General features: G+C 41.6%; 1 protein-coding gene across 1 annotated transcript; it reads right to left on the bottom strand.

The window, feature by feature from the left end:
- Window positions 1-9,117: 9,117 nt before the first annotated feature.
- Window positions 9,118-19,056, bottom strand: BTF3L4 (basic transcription factor 3 like 4). The gene is made up of 6 exons (XM_040610383.1): window positions 18,926-19,056; window positions 17,633-17,696; window positions 16,676-16,789; window positions 14,022-14,223; window positions 12,535-12,594; window positions 9,118-11,614 (listed from the first exon to the last, which is right to left on the bottom strand). Exons 2-6 carry the CDS (start codon window positions 17,684-17,686, stop codon window positions 11,568-11,570), a joined length of 477 nt encoding a protein of 158 aa, XP_040466317.1. The 5' UTR covers window positions 17,687-17,696; window positions 18,926-19,056; the 3' UTR covers window positions 9,118-11,567.
- Window positions 19,057-19,634: the final 578 nt, after the last annotated feature.

Raw genomic sequence — 19,634 nt, 5'->3', positions numbered from 1 at the left:
TGTAGCCACCAAAGTTATCTTTGTTTTCTTCAGTCATTTTTCACAAACCCAACTGGACTGCCCCAGAAACCCTGCAGATCTCCAAACACGTGAATATCTCTTCCAAGACATGCAAGTTGTCACATATTACATGTCATCTTCACAGACCCCAACAGGATGACAGGCCACAGTCTGTGACAGGAAATTTTTTAAATTTCTATTTCCTCTTTCACCAAGAACTGGTTGGGATTTATTTTCTTAAAGCTATTCTGAACCATGAGCAACAATTCCTGAGTAGATATTGAGGAAGGAGAAGCACATGCACTGACATGATGTCACCACCTGAATTACTATCCTGGGATATAAAAATAGTTTAAAAAGCAGCATGGCCAAAATTACCGTATCATTTAATTACAACCTACTTTCATGACAGGCCATCAGTTAATTAAGAGTGTCAAAATGGTGAAATGCCTCCAGCTTCCACATGCTTTGCAAATGACATGGAAGTCATCATTTTAAATAGCAACAGCTTAACTGAAAGTATAAAACCCATAGTGAAACACTTTGAAAAATGAGGCAGTCAGCTGAAATGACATGAAATTCCCCACACCCTACATTCACTGGGGAAGTTGTAACCATTTAATTTGCTCTCTGAAGATCATATTCACCTGACTATTCGTGTTCAAACTATTTTTCTGAAATGTATATAATTTTGAAAGTGTTACAAAACAGGAGCCCTAAGTGACTGTGGTCTGTCAGCTATGCCCAAGGCACTGTCCCTGTCCCTCCAGACTGCTACGATACACACATCTGTAAAGCAGGAAAAAGCTTAAAGGGAGGTGCGGTTTGGGGTTTTTTTCTTCAGAAAAAAAAAAAAGTCACCTTCACCAGTTCTCAAGTAACACATACAACACTAGAGAAAACTCTGTGTAGAGGGAATGGTGTTTGAATAAACCTGAAAAATGATGGAATTGTTTTACCCATTTATTATACCTGGCACCAAATCCCTTATTCTCTTTATAGGACCATCTTTTTAAATAAGTAATTTTGTATACATGACATAAGATAACAGTCATATATATTGTAGCAAAGCAAAAGACCACCACAACGGAAAGCAGACTGGATAGAAAACTCATGCCTGAGCCAACCACCAAGGGACAGTACCCAAATGCAGAATTAAGCTGAACATCCTGAAACCAAAATGAAAACAGTACAGTCCCCTTTTCCCTCATTTTCTCTTTGCTAATGAGGTGATCCTTTCATTGGACAGACAGAAAGGAAAAATAAAGTTTTGTTTGGCTTTTGGGTTTTCCCTGTTCTTCTCCTGTCCCCCACCCAAGGAAAATGAGTGCTTCACACTGGAAAAAGAAAAAAACTGATGAGCAAACATCTCCCCCTATAGTTTGCAAAAAGCTGAGCACCTTAATAATGAAGAAAATCCTGTCTCTTGGCCGAGTAAACGAACCAAACTAAAAATAAGCCAGAACTTTATGTGGTACGGCAACGTGGAAAATATATACCTCAAAGAGAGTGCTTGAATAAAAAAGGATAAGGCTACAAGAAAGTAATCTGAAAATTCAGCAGAATTGTGAATCTCATGGCTTCCTGACTGTGGCAGTGTCCAGGTGATTAACAAATTAGGGGTTGGAGAAGATGACAGACAGAACATCACCATAATTTAAGTGTGGGAGTTCATTAGGCCTGTAATTTATGCAATAGGCAAAATTGCAAACTTCAAATACTAGAATGAAGTGAATGCACTTTCTAAACTGAGTTCAAAGTGTTCTTTATTACTAAAGATTTTGATAAAGAAAATATTTGAGCTTTGTAAAAATGCCAGCTATGAAAGTGAAAGCTGACCAGTAAACATAAACAAGAATAGTTCACTTTGCCAGGATGATAAATACCTCCATGCAATTTTCATAAAATGGTGATCGTTCAACAATTTTATGTCTATTTCCAAGGGAGTATGTGTTGGATGGATCCTGTTATCCAAGTCCTCTTGTGCTAGGACACTACCACTATTTCCGTAAGGAAGAAACCCTGAGCCCTGTAAAGGGACTTTACTGCCATTTACAATTACTGAAACCCAGTTGTCATTAGTTTGACCATCCCTATGGTGATTATCATTTAAGGAAAAGGGTTATCTTTTATTGTGTTTTTACAGAAAACAGTCTAACAAGAATTTATTATACAACAAGGCCCATTAAACAATATGGTGATGCAATATTAGTTGCACACTGTGTTCTCCCCCGAGTGCTTACCTTCAGTGTTTAACAGACAATTCTTGAGATCTAAGCATTAGCCCAGCAGTTGCTGGAATGGCACTGGATACACCCATTTCCACTAATGGTGAAAAATATCCCCTCTGTTGCAGCTGCACTGGCTCAGCAAATGCTTTGGATATCAACCTGTGCTGATATTCATGAAAACATGCCTAAAATTCCCATTTGCCAGGCGTGGCATTGAACTTGGACTGGATGAGTCTGGAATCCCACAGGCATTGGCATATCGACACTAAGTCACAAAAAAAGTTGAGTGAAAGGAGCAATATCATCACTAGTGTTTTGTAAAGATCTCCTTGCTGAATACAAGTCACTAATTAGTCCAGGCAGGTTGTGCCCTCTTCCCCATCAGTTCGTTTCTCTTTCACTAGTACATGGGGGGTGGGAAGTGAGATACATGCTCATCGTGATCACATAATTTGTTAAGTCAGCAGCGATGGCAAACAAGGAATCATTCAGTCTTACTGTCACAGCCAAATTCCACCACCAGACGCCCATGGAGGTGTACACACGTAGATAACAGGTCATGAGTACACACACTTTCTGCCCGTCCTGTGAACTTGATGGCTCTGCTTTAACCTTCCCGTCCTCCTAGCAGTGTTTTGACTTCACAACAGGGTAGCAACTCCCTGCTCAAGCCAAAGGGCATTGCTTCACTGGCTGTAATTAAGCCTATAAAACCCCCCAGCTTATTTATGTCTTGCTAAATCACATGATTGAGATTTTGTGGAGTACTGCGAGTCAGAGCACTTGGGAAACCCTGTGTGGCTATTTCCTCAACACCTCAATGAGGGATGTCTGTAAGTTGCTCAGGTTTGCAACTCAGAAGTCAGTGAGCTGAATGTTTTAAGTTTGCTAAAAAAGGTTGGTACATACCCCATTTCCAACTGCTAAAACCCTTGCAAAACTTTTTTACTATGATACAGGATTAAGCACAATGTTAGCCAATACAACAGGGCACAGTAAATAATAGTACGTTACAGTAGGAAACTGCTTTTGGGGGTTGGGGGGGGGGGGGGGGAAGAAGCTTTTCAGCATCTTTGCCATCTGCCCTTTATCTTGCTTTTACCAAACCAGAGATTTATTCTGAGTATAAAACTTGCAAATATTTCTGCTTTAACAGGATTACTTAACTGTGGTAGGAACAACTGTTAAAGCTTGTTTTTATTGTGCAAGTAGACAACGCATGTAATACCTCCCACAGCAATTTTTTATGGGACTGATCACAAGGGTAAGACTAACTGAAGACAAGTATTTAATCACCTCTCTCTCATCTTGGCTTGTCTAAGAGTTCACACAGAATGGAAAAAATGGAACCAAGGCACATCTCATACAAATTCTAAACAGATTAATGTCTCAGCAGAGAAACTAATAAAAAGAATTTCTCACCATGTTTATTCAATGCAAGTGAGGTCTCGTTCCGAAGAGTTACCAGTTCATTTGTTCTTTCCTGACAAATACTGGCCATCCCGAACCATAGTGAACCTGAGGGCCCAGGCAGTCTAGAAGCGTTAGCGTACTGTGATGTCAGGCAGACAAATTCAATAGCTGTTTCAACAGCTACAAAGGAAGCTGACAAAACTAGCAGTCACAAAGGAAAATGCACTTGGTGTACATTCCAGGTGACAGTACTGTGAGCTGTGGAGGAAACGCGGGTTTAAGACATCTAAACCTTTTATTACAGCTTACTGCAAACTCACAGAGTGCTTGTGCAGATTAAAACCATAAGAAGCGTGTGCATTTTTCATGCAAGTTTCCATCAGTTAAGATGCTAATGATGTATGTCTTCTTGTTCCCAAAGAGCAAGAAATCTTGTTTAAAGAAGCCACCAAGTTCTCAGTGACCCAGACTGCACTATAAAAATCCTCTATAATTCAACAAAATCATCAGAACACACAAAACAAAAGCTAAATTATCCCTTCAAATTTGACTACAGTCTTTGAGAGAAAAAGAGCAAATGGAATATTTTTACGGAAAACCCATTTCAAGGTTCTCAGGAGAACTGAGGTGGAAAAATCACCGTGTAATGGGATAAACTACTACGATTTCAGGGCTGGAAGTGGCCAGCGTGATTTCTCAGTGTGCACTCCAATGAAAGAAACTGCAACTCAAAGGGCAGAAGAGATAGAGGTAATAATATCTCTGTGCTCAAAAGTTAATAGTTTACAACATAAATCATGCAGCTGAGAGATAGGTGATAGAGAAAGACTAGAAAACATTAACACATTCCCTGTTTTTCAGAAAACTGACATCACTTTTTTGTCAAAATAGGAAACTCAGCAAAATATCGAGCAGAAGATTATGAGAAAACCTGGTGCCTTTCAGTCTGTCCTGGTTTCAGCTGGGACAGAGTTAGTGGTCTTCTTCGTGGTTAGTACAGTGCTGTCTTTTGGCTATGATGTGAGAACAATGTTGATAGGACACTGATGTTTTTAAATGTTGCTGGGCAATGTTCATACTAAATCAAGGACTCTTCAGTTTCTTGGGCCCAGCCAGCGAGAGGGCTGGAGGGGCACAGGAAACTGGGAGGGGACAGAGCCAGGACAGCTGACCCAAGCTAGCCAAAGAGGTGTTCCATACCATGGAACGGCATGCTCAGTATATGAACTGGGGGAAGAAGCGGGAATGTGGGGACATCCTGCATTATGGCATTTGCCTTCCCAAGTAACAGTTATGCATGATGGAGCCCTGCTGTCCTGGGGATGGCCAAACACCTGCCTGCCCATGGGAAGTAGTGAATGAATTCCTTGCTTTGCTTGCATGTGCGGCTTTTGCTTTACCCTTTTCTCCCACCTTTCCATTTGCTATTATTATTATTGTTAGTATTATTGTTGTTCTTACCTCTTTATTCTGTTTAAACTATTACATTGTTCTTATCTCAACCCTTGACTTATACATTCCTTTTCCGCTTCTCCTCTCCATCCCTCTGAGTGAGGGGGAGTGAGCAACTGGTTGCATGGTGCTTGGTTGCCGGCCGGGGTTAAACCACAACACAGTCAAGCTGAGGAAGCAGGCTGTGAAAAACTTCAGACAGGGAAATAAATCCTTATTCAAGTAAAAATATTTTAGGCCCTATTTGCTTTCTTTCATAAACATGCAAAAGTGCAAGCCATCACTAATTATAACTGCCAATCACAAAGCAGACCAGTCTCCAGCAACAGAGCAAGCGTTTCAAAATGAACAGAGCAGAAATTTTAGTTGCATCATTACTCCCTGGAGACTGTGAAAATGCTGTAAGCAAGTTACAGCTATTTTCAATTGAAAACCATGTGTCAGAAACCATTTGAAACCAGATCTTGTCACGAAAAGGGAAATGCCTTATTAAAGATCCAGTAAATAACTTAAAAAGCAATTTTTCAGTGAACAAGAAACCTACAGCATGAATCAAAACTTCAGCAGCTTGCCCTCCAAGATATCACTGCTCACCTAAAAAGCAACAGGCAAGATGGGCTCACAGGGGAGGGCTACGTTCAGGTGCCATACAGCTCCAGAGCCATGGGATGGCTGGGGCAGAGGGTGGCTGCGGTAACAGCACGCTGGGGTCACATGCTGCAGCTTATCAGCCCACAGTACAGGCAATGCCTGTGCCTCGCAAGGCGGAGTGAACCGTACCGACCCGCTATTTCACAATTAAAAGTTTAAGAACAAACTGCAAGTTCCAGTATCTGATCAGACTGGTCTCCCAAAGCATCAATATGGCAAATCCTTCCCTTCTTCCCAAGCTCAGTATGACCCTGGCAGCAGCACCGCAGGTTCGCCCACGCTGTTGTGCCAGGACAGCCCTCTGAAGCAGCAGGGTTAAAAGGCTAGTCCAGTCTGCGGAGCTGGTTTGTGTGATGGTCATCTCTACCAAGCCTGCCCAAAAGGACTGCGTGCAAACGCTCTCCTTTTAAAGGGAGGTTACCATTTATTTCACAGATATTTAAACCTACCTAGCAGGTGGTAAGGCAAAGCCAACCAAGATGGGCCCTGAAGCTCATTTTCTCTGCAGGCATCTGCTCATGCCTACAGTACCTGTGGGTTCAAACGCTGCCATCACGGCTCAGAATACAGTTTCACAAGCTGGCTGAGCCATCTGAAGCAAGCACCAGGAGGAGGAACAGTCGAGCTCTTAGTCCAACTGCCTGGTCAGCAGTTTTAACAGCAAGGTGAGCTGAAAACCAGCTGAAAACTAACTTCACAAAAAATAATTTACAACCAGATGAGCAAGCTGATCCAGCTGACCTCAGACATCAGCTACTACTGCTGGTGCTTAGGAAAGCGAAAGAAGGGGAAGATTTTCTCTCTCTGTGGCAGGGAAGCCTGAGATTAGTGAAGGCCTTTCAGGGAACTTCACTCTTGGTGTGCAAAGGTCTGGTATCCTGATGACAATCTGCTGAGATTTTAAGTCTTCACTTACCTGCATCTGATAATAACTTGCTTCACTTGGAAGTTTCCATCTTCATACAATTCATGGCCTCAAAATCAGACCTGATGTTCTCAAAATGTAGTTTGTGCCACATTTCCCTATGTCTGTAGAGAGCTGGTGACATGGCACTGGCTCTTCTTTGTCAGCTAAGTTGTATTAGACAATCTAAAAATACATTAAATACTTTCTAATGTTAGTTTTTAACACAAGCAGTTACTATAGCTGCTGCAAGGATGTTGCAAGAAAGAGCAAGAGGTTGCATAACTTATCTGGGATATCTCCACCGAAAGGTCAACGTTTGCCTTAGCATTGATACTTTTTATCAAAAATATTAAACACTCCTCCAAAATGAGCAGATAATCTCCTTTACTCCAAGGAGACAACTAATTTAGCATAGTTAGAAAATCCATCTGCAATGCAAAACTCAAGGAAATGCCACCTAGTATTTGAGAATCTGACAGATCTCAGGTTGCCAAGCAAAAGTAACGAGTCTGAGCAAGCTGTGGGCCTGTTGTTTAGTGAGAGAGTGTTTAATAGTACTGACAGCCCACCAAACAGAATGCATTTATCATGTGGAAGTAAGTAGCTCTTTATACCACTTGCACAGATTTAGCTCATTTCTCTCAAGACGCATCCAGGTTTTGTGTTCATTAATTTACTTCACACAAGAGTTAAAGCAGTACTCCTGAAATAAAGGCAAACCAAGGCACTGGAAGACGTACGAGTTTGGTTTTTCTTGCCAAATACACTGAAATGTCTGAAACGAAAGCCCAGTTCCCAACACACTGCTCTCGATATCAACCCAAGCTCGCACACAAACATACCGAGACCACCGATTTCTGAGTTAGTCTCTTCACTTGCTTGGCTACCCGACTCCTTGATTGATGCCATGGCCCTCATATTTCTGAATAAATCCACGAAGCTCTTCAGTGCCTGTAAACCGGTCTTTGAAAGCGAGGGGATAAAAAAATAAAAATGACTTGACGGGAAAGCAAACAGTTGAACATGAATAACCACTCCCTATACTTCTGCTGTCACTTCTATCAAGTTGTTACAGCTATTGTTGTGATGTGCTTATGTTCCACATCACTTCATTTGCTCAAGTACAAAACATGGATCATTTAATTAATCTTGATCTCCAGAACAATCTGTCTGTTCACTTTGTTAAACAAACAAGCATTGTCTTCAAATAATAATAATGAGACTAATCTTAAGTGCCAGTGGAAGCTCACTCACCTTCACAGATGGGGCAGTTTGCTCAGCCCCTCTGTACATCCCCACTGTCTGGAGCAACACAGTCTGATTCCAGGGAAACTTATGAGGATCCTTCCTGGGGCATTCCTCAGTGAAGGCATGAATTCATCTCTTACATATGGCACAAATTTACTGCTCTAACTTCCTCAGTTCCTTCCTGTTAACAGCAATACACTGGTCAATCAATGCACTGCTCAGTAATTAAATCACCTGTAAGACCTCCAGTGCTCATCCTGTACACACCGAATCCAAAACATTATTTGCGATTCTGGCAGAAGGGAGTTCATAGCAACACCTAGATCCTATGGTAAGTTGACAAATACTAGTGAATTATCAACATATTTCAGTAAAATTTCAGAAGCAGTTCTAAATTCACGCTTATTATCCTTATGCACTCTTCCCATATTCCTACATAAAGTTAAAAATTCACCTAAACCCTATTTGTTTTTTCCAGGTCTGTAGAGTATGTTAAACATTCTTTTTGTATAAACTCCTTCCACCCTACCAATCCTCTTGGCTGCAAACTTGTTACCTAGTGCTGCACGAGCCAGCCCTTACTGAGGCTCAGCACCAAGCCTCCAGCGTTACTGACTGTACTGTAATCCCTGCCACCCATCATACATGAGGTTGGTTTGTTGGTTTTTGGTTGGTTTTTTTTTTTTTTTTCTCCATAGAGCAAGCGCACCACAACTGCACGTTTTCACAGATGCTCTCGCCTGAGAAAAGCCAGCCAGACCCAAGTTTCCCACCCATTAGGATGGGAACCACACAGAACTCCCAGGAGTCCGGGCAGGAAGACTAGCATTTTCAGTCTTCCACATTTGCCAAGTTCTCAATTCTTTGGTCTTCACTGATTCAGCTTTCATTCTCCCACATACAACCCAAGAGATGTTTCAATTTGCCTTCTGCTCTATCTTCCTAATTTGCAAATCACTGCCAAGTTCTTTAATATGTCAACAGTGTTTCAGCACTGAGTGATAAGCTCAAGGGCTTCACAAGTACCGTGGTCACCATGCTGCAAGCAAAGAACATTTTAACATTCACCTTTACATGGGGAGTTTTTATTGTACCAATGCTCCCCAAAACTACTTTTAGTAACTTTGCATTTCCGTCAGCATGTACAAACAGTTTCCAGTTGCATCATGAATAAATACGAAGAAAAAGAGCTTTTCCCACAACAGCCTTGATGGGTTACTTTTAATTAAAATCAGTTTAATGATTGATAAGCTCTAGTATTTCCAGCAGCAAATGATAAGTGGTTGACTGTTTCCAGATACAGTGAAAAAACTGAAGATAATATAACTACATAAGCTAGCATAGTTAGTTTACTGGTTGTCAAACATAGGAAAGACTGAGTTTAGCATGTCAATTGTCATGACCAAGAGCAAAAATTAAACGAGTACTCTGTAGGAACCTGAAAGTTTAGCTATATAAACTCACAGAATCATTGTTTCCAATGCTTACTCTTCATCTCTCACGTAATACCTCTGCTGTACTTCCTACATCAGAAATCCATTAAGCACAGATTTTCTGTATCTGATTAGTATTTAGGGGGAGGGGATGTCCTATACATAAACTCAATACAGTTGCTACTTCAAAACTTTCTTCATTCATGCCCCTTAAGCAAACGGAAGAACACTGCAAATACCTGTTTCTAGTATCCTTCGTTTGCTCTTTGAGCACGCGGAGGCAGCAAAAGGCTGTTCAGTGTACCTGTGTGCACACGAATGAAGACACCTCTTCCTTATAACCAAAACAAACACATCTGCAGCCAACTTGAGATTAGCCACATAACAAACCAAAGTTTCATTCTGCAGGGAACTCACTCATTCACTGCAGGGAAAAATAAGATTGTGGGTATACGGGAGTGTAAAATCCTAAAGCTCTAACAGGACCCTCACTAGGGCTACCTGTATCTGCCTCAGTGTCAGCAAGGACGTAGTGCCGTTGCAAACAGCTGCTGCATCCATCTGTTGTTCCCCAGCTAGTGCTGGTGGGAGGAGAGACAACACACAAGAGGGAGCATTTCCTCTTTTGTACTGTTATTTTATTTTTGTAGTAAGATCCATGTAGTATATAAAATATAACAGGAAAAAGTGAACAAAGCCTATAAAATAAACTGAGCTCAGATGACAAACCACTACAGCTCTGCTTTCGTGGTTTTATGTTACCAGAACTCATGTACTGTTTACCTTGTACTTCTACAGTTCTCTAGCATATGAACCTACATAAAAAGCTGATATGTTCCAATTAAGCCATAGTTAAGTGACAGATGTAGAGGAAAAAATGGCTTTCTTAAGCCACAGCTGCCCCTGACACAGGTTGCAATGATGTCTAGCTATACCATAATGCACACTACATCAAGAACCTTTAAAAAGCCTCTGAGAAAATGGATTCACATTAAGCATTTTAAAGAAAGGTCATAAATACTGCACTGTACCAACAGTACCTCCCAATATCCTCCTTACGCCTAAGGAGCATTTGTGGTTTTTAAGAAGCTACTACATAGATGACACCAAACCTAGAGGTAGGTTATAGGCAAAGGTAAGTTACAGGCAAAAAAAAAAAATATCCCTTTAGAGCTAGTCATTGCACAAACTGCCCCGCGGAAGGCAAGGCAAAGTGTCAACAACTCTCTCCTCCCACCTTAAACATCGCTCACACGGTGCATTTAATTCCTATTGCCATAAGAATGACAACAGATCATCAGCTGCCTGTAAATGCAGTCATGCCAAGAGAACAGCTTGAAGTTATTCAAGCAAAAATCTGTTACTGTGCAAAACTGGTGCACTGGACTGTTACCAATGAGACCTCCAAGTTCAGGAAGTGACCTGATGGTAGAGAACCAAGGTGTCTTGTTTTCCTTTTGACATGGGAAATACTCTACGTAATTAACAGGAGAACATACTGCTAAGCCTACATGGAAGGAGTCAAACATCAGCTTGTCTCAAAAGGTTAAGAGACAAGAAGAAAAAAAAATAAAAAAAGAAAGGTTAATAAAAAGCACACTCTTCTGAGACCAAGTTTTCTTATTCAAAAAGTTAACGTACCAAAACAAGCAGGCACAACAGCTTGTCTATGGTATCATCTGGGATCAACACAGGGTTGATTAACAAGTATCACGTGTACATTTCAACAGGGATGAGAAACACATCTGCAAATACAATAGTTAACAGCAAATTAAACCCAAGTTTTAATGGTGTAATGCCTTCAGGTCACAAAATGTGGACAAAATTTTCATCTTAACTACCTTCTGTGCACTATTTGGTGATAATCAAAAGTAACAATGCTGAAGATTCATTTTATTTCTACTTCCAAAGGAAAAGGGGAAAAGGTTAAATAAGTGTTCTCCAATTTGTTCTCCACTATATGTACACCCACACACATACACACACGCACATGCACACACCCCTCTGAACTGCACTGACATTTCCTTTTGACCAAAAGAGTAGATCCTGGGAGTAAGTGCAAAATGCAAAATCAACTGACAGAAAATGCTGAACAAACAGCATCATAAAAATACAAAATATTTATATTACTGAACTATTAACAGATGATGTTCTCTGTTTCTTTAAAACTTTGGAACCACATAGCTGATTTCTTAAATCTAGTCCATGCCAGCTTCCAGAACTATTAATGTTTTAGTTAGCTTCATTCTTTGATGCTTCATCAAAGTTTTCTACGAGATCTGAAAGAGATTAAGATAGTTAATACAGTAATGCCCAGTAACATTATCTTCGTAAGTTTAATGAAAATGCATATATTATAGGAAAGGTTAAGTAGTTCTTAACTATATTCACGTACACCATTTCTTATGGGCAGATTTCAAAGAGCTTTAGAAAATACAGTTTGTTTGAACATACACAAAGAACCAGAAATGCGGGAACACTCAGAAGAGCGGAAGTTCGAACACAAAGTGATTAAGATCTGATTTTCAGAGGTGCTACACTAGCTGCAGTTCAGTCTTGAGCCACCAGCATTCTTTAAAGAATGCCTGAAGTTAGGCGCCCATTAACTGCTGTACTCCTGGAAACAACAAATTTTAGGAGATCTCAAGTTTTCTGCAATATCACAAAGAAATAAACCAATGCCAGAGCACGAGGAATTGAACCTCTGGGTCCATCAGTTTGTTGTTTTAGCTAATATACCATACTGATGGATATAGTAGAATGTGGTGATCGACAAGGTGGTTATTAATTTCACAAATTAAGAACTTAAAATATTTTTTATTGAGAAACTTTCAGACACTTACATAAGCTTTGTTTCTTCTACTGAAGAAATAAAAAAAAAAAATCACAACTTCAGACTCTTGATTTAAAGAAAAAGTCAACCTGATGACTATGCCAATCATGTCATTCTGCAGCCCTAAAACCCTATCTGGATATTTAGTTCACCTGTTCAACCTCCCTGAGAGTATTTTAATCTATTTTCAACTAAGAATCAAGCAATTTGCACAAAGTACATTTTTTTTTTCAAAAGCTGGAATCCAAAATTGTATTTTAATGCTGCCTAGTATATGAAGCTTCCCTTAGCAAGTGAGAAGTATAATCACATCAAGAGCTAAATATTTAAATGCACGAATCTAAATGTAAGCGTGTATGTGCCTACCTGGGACATCATCATCTTCTTCATCAATATCTTCAGATTTTGGTGCTTTACTATCCAACACTATAAAGAGAAATTTGGTGCAAAGTTGTCATTATACAGAATTAGGGACAATCACACAACAAAATAAAAAACACACGGGTGAAAGAAATTCATTTCCCCAACCCCCAGCAGTGACAAACACAGAAATGACTGTATATCAACAGTAAGCAAACAGCCTGATCACATGGCCTACTTGTGAACATTCCTATACCAAAGTAGGAGCACAGCCATTTTCAAACGCTACAAGGTATTAATGCAGAGCTAGCAAGAGATCAAATGATATAGAAAAAATGCAGTGTGACTAAATCTTCAAACTGAAGTCATGTGTTTCAATGCAACAATAATGTGGTACCAGTCAGGGACCAACGTATCATGTAACTCAACTACCAAAAGGCCACAACCATAGGAAAAAGTACTTCTGTATCAAGGCTCCTGCATCAAACCTAGGCTTCTGTAAGTCATGGAACATGCTACAAGTAATCTAGAGAAATATAAGAACTTAAAAAAAAAAATAAGAGAGTACTTCTCATTGGCCAGACTTCCTGTACTATCTAAAGAAAGCACAGTAAGTATCTATTGGTACCAAGGTTGTGTCAAACAAACATGCTGATGACAATCCATCGCTGTAAATTTTAAATGATATTTTACATATTAGTAAAGGAGGTAAAAAAACCCTTCAATTAAACTCTGAACATGAAATACAGAAGAAATTGAAATGACTGATTTAGAAAGAATAACTATTCGTTGAAAACATAACGGGTGATGTATTTTTCAGTTCCAAATACAGACAATGGCAACACGTCCAGTTACAGTAGTTTTAATGGCCCTAAATCTAAACTGAACTGTCCCCAGACTCCTTTTAACTGTAAAATTACAGTATTATACCACATAAATATATACACACTCCCCAAGCTCCAATGGTTTTATATTAAGAAGAAAATAACTGGTTTTTTTTAAATTTTGAATCAAGTCCTTGATTTTGAGTTCATTTTTTAAAGTCATTGTAGTCACTGTTGAATTCCAAAGGGAATTATAGAACAGAAGATAAAGAAGAGGTTTCTTTCTCCATATCCACAATAGAAATACGATTTGTATGAAGAAAACTGAATCAATTCTGTGACAAAAAGAACCTGTTGAATTTTTCCAAGTAAGAATGTGAACTCACTTTCTTAAGTATTTTGTCATACCTGCACACCTGGAATCACAGCATGTCTGAATTTTTTTTTTTCATCCAGGTCTCCCTATATAGAAACTTGAAACAACAAAAAAACCTGTTGTCCTGCGCTCCTCCTCCCTTGCTCCCATTTCCACAGCAGCAGCAAATAAATAAAAGTACATATGCTTTTGGTCACTTTTTAAGTGACACACCTGTTGTTAACCTCTGGTTAAAACTTGTAATACTTCATATGATCCTTAAATCAGCAATGAAAGATTCCAAGAAGACCTACCTTGTCTTGGGAATTGTTCAGCTAACTTCCGGAGACTTGTTAAGCTGTCAGCACCAAGCTGGCTTAAAATGCCTGGAAGCATTTCTGTGATCGGTTTAGCCTCTGCATGACCAGTAATTGCAAAAGTGTTAGCAGAGAGGGAAGCTTGAACCTTGGGGTTGTTGAAGTGAATAACTGTTCCATCATCTTTTATCATGTTCACCTGTTTAAATATATTAATAACATTTACCAAAATGTTGCAGCATCTTGTTGAACCACCATGATAAATTAATTCAAATCTAATTTAGAATACTAAAATTTTTAAAATTACAAAACTAGCATTCCTCCTAGAGAATAATATAACCATGGTAAGAGCATCTGGAACTACCACCACCTAAACTGGAAGTAAAATATGAGTTAATTATAAGATATGGCTTCATACATAGTGTATGAAAATGTAGAATTTAAGAGCTGTAGCGCTTCACAAAATACCCTTATCTAAATGCTAAGTAATAAATGTGCAAGGATTATATGTTCTACAGTTCACATATATTTTTAACAAAGCCAAAAAACATACATAGGTTATTAGACTACTGCAAGGTAGAAATGAGTTAATATCAAGAATGTCTAGGGGGGGAAAAAAAAAAAAAAAAAACCAACACAAAAACCAAAGCCAAAACCCAAACCTCTCAGCTTTGTGGTAACTCTTTACGAACTAAAAGCTCTTAATAGAAAAGCCATGCCACATTAGTTTTAAGACATCACAGGTCATGCAGATAGATGTGAAAGATCAGGAAAATGTTTCTGTTTCTGCAGCAGAATTGGCAAAGGCACAAGATTTACAATCTGGCCCGCTTGCCAAAGCTGCCCAAGGCAAGGATGCTTCCTGCACATATACACACAGAACTGGAGGTTTATGTACCAGCTGCACTAGAACAGGCTTTTATGCCTTCCCAGTAATTTAATGATGACTCTTCTAGGACTAAGGACATCATAGTGATCCTGCTGTCTTCCTCTTCCCTGGTGTTCTGAATCACCAAGAATTAAAGTTTTACAGCCAGTACACCAGCCTGCTTTGCTCCTACTGTCAAAGTTTATACTGGCATTTTTGTACGGGTTTATCATGTTTTTTTAACTTAAAGGGAGACAGAACGAAAAGTTGAAAAGGTTTCTCTTCTGAGCATGGCTAAACTACAGTTATGCAGAAAATAATTTTGTCTGAAGAGGAAGATTGTTCTACCCATCCAACCAAACAGTAGTAATAAACTTATGTGACAAAACTCACAAGCATTATTTTTAGTAGAAGTTACAGGAAGAAAACAGGAATTTGGGAACTGAAGAATATAAAATACAAACACACGTAAATTCTCAATCTTCACACAGCAGCAGAGTTCAAAACCAAGTGTGTCGCTTTCCTGCAAAACTAAAGGCTGTCCTATGCTATGCACACAGGGAAATGGTGAAGGCTTCAAGCACAGTTGTCCTCTTAGAAACCTCTTAAAAATCACAGATGAGTTACTAATATTTGACTCAGCATTAATAGCCTCCCCAGACTCTTCTGTCTACACAAAGTTTACCTAAGTCAACTTGTGGCAACCTGAATACAGCAACATACTGCAATTATGTACCTAACTATCAAGGCAGAAGCATGTTACATTATCTTGCTTTGTATCAAAACATTTAAAATCCTTACAAACCATGTCTGAATACAGATCTTATGCTTTGTGTAAAAAAAACCAAACAAACCAACCACCCAGAAGAACCGTGTCTTCCTTTCAGTTCATATAGTTCAGTGTATACATATCAAGCTTAAGAAAACAGAGCAACTGAAGTGTTTCTGTAGCAGAGGTATGAAAACTTAAAGAGGCAAACCAGGCTTCTACACCGAAGCTGTATTTGCCTTTGCAAGAGAGGTATGCACCAAGTGACCTCTGGAGGCACCCTGCAACCCTGCTTTAATTAATCACAGATTAAATACTGTGCTTCTTTAACCAAGTACTACAGTAACATCAAGCTCATGATGAAGGAATAGCTCCTCCCACACAAGCATCACTCTCTACAGTGTTCTGGAAAACTTAAGTGTATCAGTTTGTATTTCATACATGTCAAATACAAGTAATCAAGGAACATCTGAAACCTTTATATTCCTACTTACATTAACACAGAAGCTGGTTCTGTACAGTTTTTGCTGTGCTGTAAGAAATGTCACCTCCTGTGACTACCACAAACAGTTCTGGCAATTTTCATACAGTGAAAGGACCTAATTTCAGTAAGACTGGCAAGTTCTTACTCCAGGTATTTTTAAGGGGTTTTTTTATATTATGCACCACACAACTCTGCTTTAGACATGCCTGTTTACTGATGTGTGTGTTCACTGTTCTCTTTATGAACTTAATGACTTACTCTAAAGTCAAGAATCAAGTTTTGTTCTGCAATGAATGCAAGACACATATGTGACAGCTTACTAGCTCCTGTAACCACTGCCTGGCCAGCAGAACTTTCTTCTTTCTTTAGGTATGTATGCATTAATGTGAATGAGGCAATAATCACATAACTACCAGTCAGTACCCAGACCAAAGTTTTTGCAGGGAAAGCTGTTGTTAAAAAAAACCTACACCGACAACAAAAGGATACAGTGAATTTACTTTCAAACAGGAAACACTTTATCACTATACCTCTTCAATGCCAGCAATGTTATTTACTGCCAGTTTTTTGAGGGAACTCTGAAGTTTTTTGTCATCAGCTGTAGCTGTTCTGTGCACTACCTTCTTCTTTCTGCGAGCTGTTCCCTACAAAAGAACCAAGAGACAACAGTCAGCTAAGCTCAAAATCTCACAACACTGTAATTTTGCAAGTCCTATCACGCTCTTAGCAACCTATCTCTCAAAGTATGAGAAAGCTCAGTAGTCGAAAACGCTTCTCAACTTATTCCCCCTCACAGTTTTAGCTGTCAGTCTCAATTTTAAGTTTTTTCTTAAGTGCAAAAGACCAAAAGGACACAAAACAGCAGCAGTATTTTCCCTTCCTACAAGCCAGATTATAAAAATACTATTTACTCTAAACCATATACAAGAAACTTTCCCCAAGAACTTTATTTTCCCAAAATGAAGCACAAATACAGTGATTTTAAAAGGTCACTTCTTGGAATTTCTACTCTGCAAACTTTTGCACAACCCCACCCACAGTACTGAACAAACTACAGGCTTTTTTTTTTGGGTCATATTAGCTACCTGCTGGCTCACAAAAAAGAAAACAGCTCAGTGCAGAGTCAGGTAAGCCCTGGAGCAGGCACAAAGGGAGGAACTTCCCAACAGGGAGAAGAGAAAGGCAGAACTGGAACAACCAACAGGTAAGCTTAGCTTGAGCTCTCACAGGTCGCAACAAGTCACTGAATTAAAGAGAAAGCTTACACATTGGAAACTGCTCATCTAGCAGTTATGAACTGAAAGAAAATTGCATTTCAGGTAGCACTACTACAATCCCAATCACACAAAAACTGTGTATTTCAAGCCCCAGAAGTGTATTTTTTTTCCCTCCTATGAACTAAAGCCTAAATTTTGAAAAATTTCAGAGATGTTTCTCCTTCAACTTTTAAGTCACAGGAAACAGTAAATCTCTGATGCTTTTCTTACCTTTCCTCCTATTCGGACCTGTGCTTGAAGCTTGGCCAATTTTTCCTGGTTCATAGTGCTGCGTCTAAAGAATAAGAATGTGACACAAGCACAAGTTAACCATCAAAATATCAACAAAAAATTCTCAGTCCATTTTAAAAGTACTCTTAAAATTGCAGTGGTTTTTTAAACTTACAGTAAATTCACAAAAACAGCGCATCAAGCAAATACATGTAACAAAAAGCTTTACAGACAGACCACCTAAATAACACAAAATGGTCCAGTAGCAGCCTGTTTAGCTGAAGCGCTCATACCACGAAGAGGCTAATCAACAGCACATTGCATTTTGCATCCGTCTGAGGTACTAACTGCAAATTTCCAAGCATGCCAGTTTACCGTTGGCACCATTTGACAGAGCTACTGATTCAGAACAGACCCAAATGTACATGTACCGCACTAACTGCTTCTAGGAAAACACCATTACCTTTAAGAGAGCCCAGGGAGAGACTCAGGGCTACGTTACTTTGAAGACTACTTCCAAATAACGAATCTCTGATACTTTTAACTAGTAAGCCAGGTCTGAACTCAGTGAGGTTCACATCTTGATAGATTTCTCATATCAGCCTCTGGCAGCTATTAATCCAATTGAGTGACTGGGAAATTAAGTCAATTGGACTCCCCGACGGGTCAGGTGGGCCCTTTAAAGGAAGGGCTTTAAAGAAAGACCTGAAAATCTAATGGGGGGAAGAACACCCCAAATTCCAACACAAGGAAGGAACTTCGCTCCTCTGCCCTAGTGTGTCTTTAGTGATCCCCTGAATGAACGGGGAACCCCCTCGGCATTTGCATTGTGCCGGGGAAGCGACGAGGCGGAGACGGGGCTGCCCGCGAGGCACCGGCACTGCCGGAGGGTCGCCACACGGACAGGGCCTCCGCCGGCGAGGCGGGACGAGGGGCTCGGCCGGCAGGGCGGCTCGCTGGCCGCCCTCAAAGCATGGGGAGCGGGAGGGGATCAAGGTCCCGTCCCCCGGGAGCCAGAGCAACCCCGCCCGGCCGCGGCCCCGCGGCAGAGTCGCGGGCCAGCCAAGCCAGGGCAGACGCCGCCTCACCCGCGCCTCGGCACAAGGCCTCGCTCCCCCGTCCTCTCCTCAGGGAAGGGCCGGCGCCCGCGGCCCCGCCACGGCCCAGCGCGGCGGACGGAGGCGGGACGGGCCCGAGCTGCCGCGGCGCCCCGCCCGCCCCGCGCCGGTAGGCAGCAGGGGAAGGGAGGGCCGCGCCGGCGGAGCGGTGCCGGCGGGCGGCGGAAAGTCTCACCTGCGTCCGGCGGATCCTCCGCAGCCCAACACGCGGTGAGAACAAGATGGCGGCCAAGGAAGGAAAGAGAGGCGCACAGAGAAAGGAAGCTTCGCGCCACGTGACGGCGCCAGCCCGCCCGCGGATTGGCGGCGCCACGGGGGCACATTTGCATAGCAGCAGGGGCGGGGCGCGGGGAGGCGTGCGCGCGGCGCGCGAGGCCCCCCGGGAGCTGTAGTCTGCGGGGATTGGCAGGGACCGATGTCCCAGGGCAGTGGCAGATGTCCTAGGGAAGGGCCAGTGCCCCAGGGCGGGCAGGGACCGATGTCCCAGGGCAGTGGCAGATGTCCCAGGGAAGGGCCAGTGCCCCAGGGCGGGCAGGGACCGATGTCCCAGGGCAGTGGCAGATGTCCCAGGGAAGGGCCAGTGCCCCAGGGTTGGCAGGGACCGATGTCCCAGGGCAGTGGCAGATGTCCCAGGGAAGGGCCAGTGCCCCAGGGCGGGCAGGGACCGATGTCCCAGGGCAGAGGCAGATGTCCCAGGGAAGGGCCAGTGCCCCAGGGCAGTGGCAGGGACCAATGTCCCAGACCAGGGCCGGTGACCCAGGGCAGTGGCAGATACCCCAGGGCAGGCACCGGTGCCCCAGGGCAGGCAGGGACTGCTGTCCCAGGGCAGGGACTGGTGCCCCAGGGTGGTCAGGGGCCAGGGCCTGGTAATCCAGACCTGGGAC

The sequence above is a fragment of the Falco naumanni genome, chromosome 11 (assembly GCF_017639655.2).
Source record: "Falco naumanni isolate bFalNau1 chromosome 11, bFalNau1.pat, whole genome shotgun sequence".
Classification (NCBI taxonomy): domain Eukaryota; kingdom Metazoa; phylum Chordata; class Aves; order Falconiformes; family Falconidae; genus Falco; species Falco naumanni.
Note: the sequence above shows the minus strand (reverse complement) of the source record. Positions and strands in the feature narration are given on the sequence as shown.

What these genes read in the sequence shown, in the direction of transcription:
- BTF3L4 (XM_040610383.1), bottom strand. Translation starts at nt 17,686, where the DNA reads ATGAACCAGGAAAAATTGGCCAAGCTTCAAGCACAGGTCCGAATAGGA. An exon ending in AGGTCCGAATAGGAGGAAAG is followed by an intron (nt 16,790 to 17,632) that starts GTAAGAAAAGCA and finishes GTTCTTTTGTAG; the next exon opens with GGAACAGCTCGCAGAAAGAA. An exon ending in ACATTGCTGGCATTGAAGAG is followed by an intron (nt 14,224 to 16,675) that starts GTATAGTGATAA and finishes ATATTTAAACAG; the next exon opens with GTGAACATGATAAAAGATGA.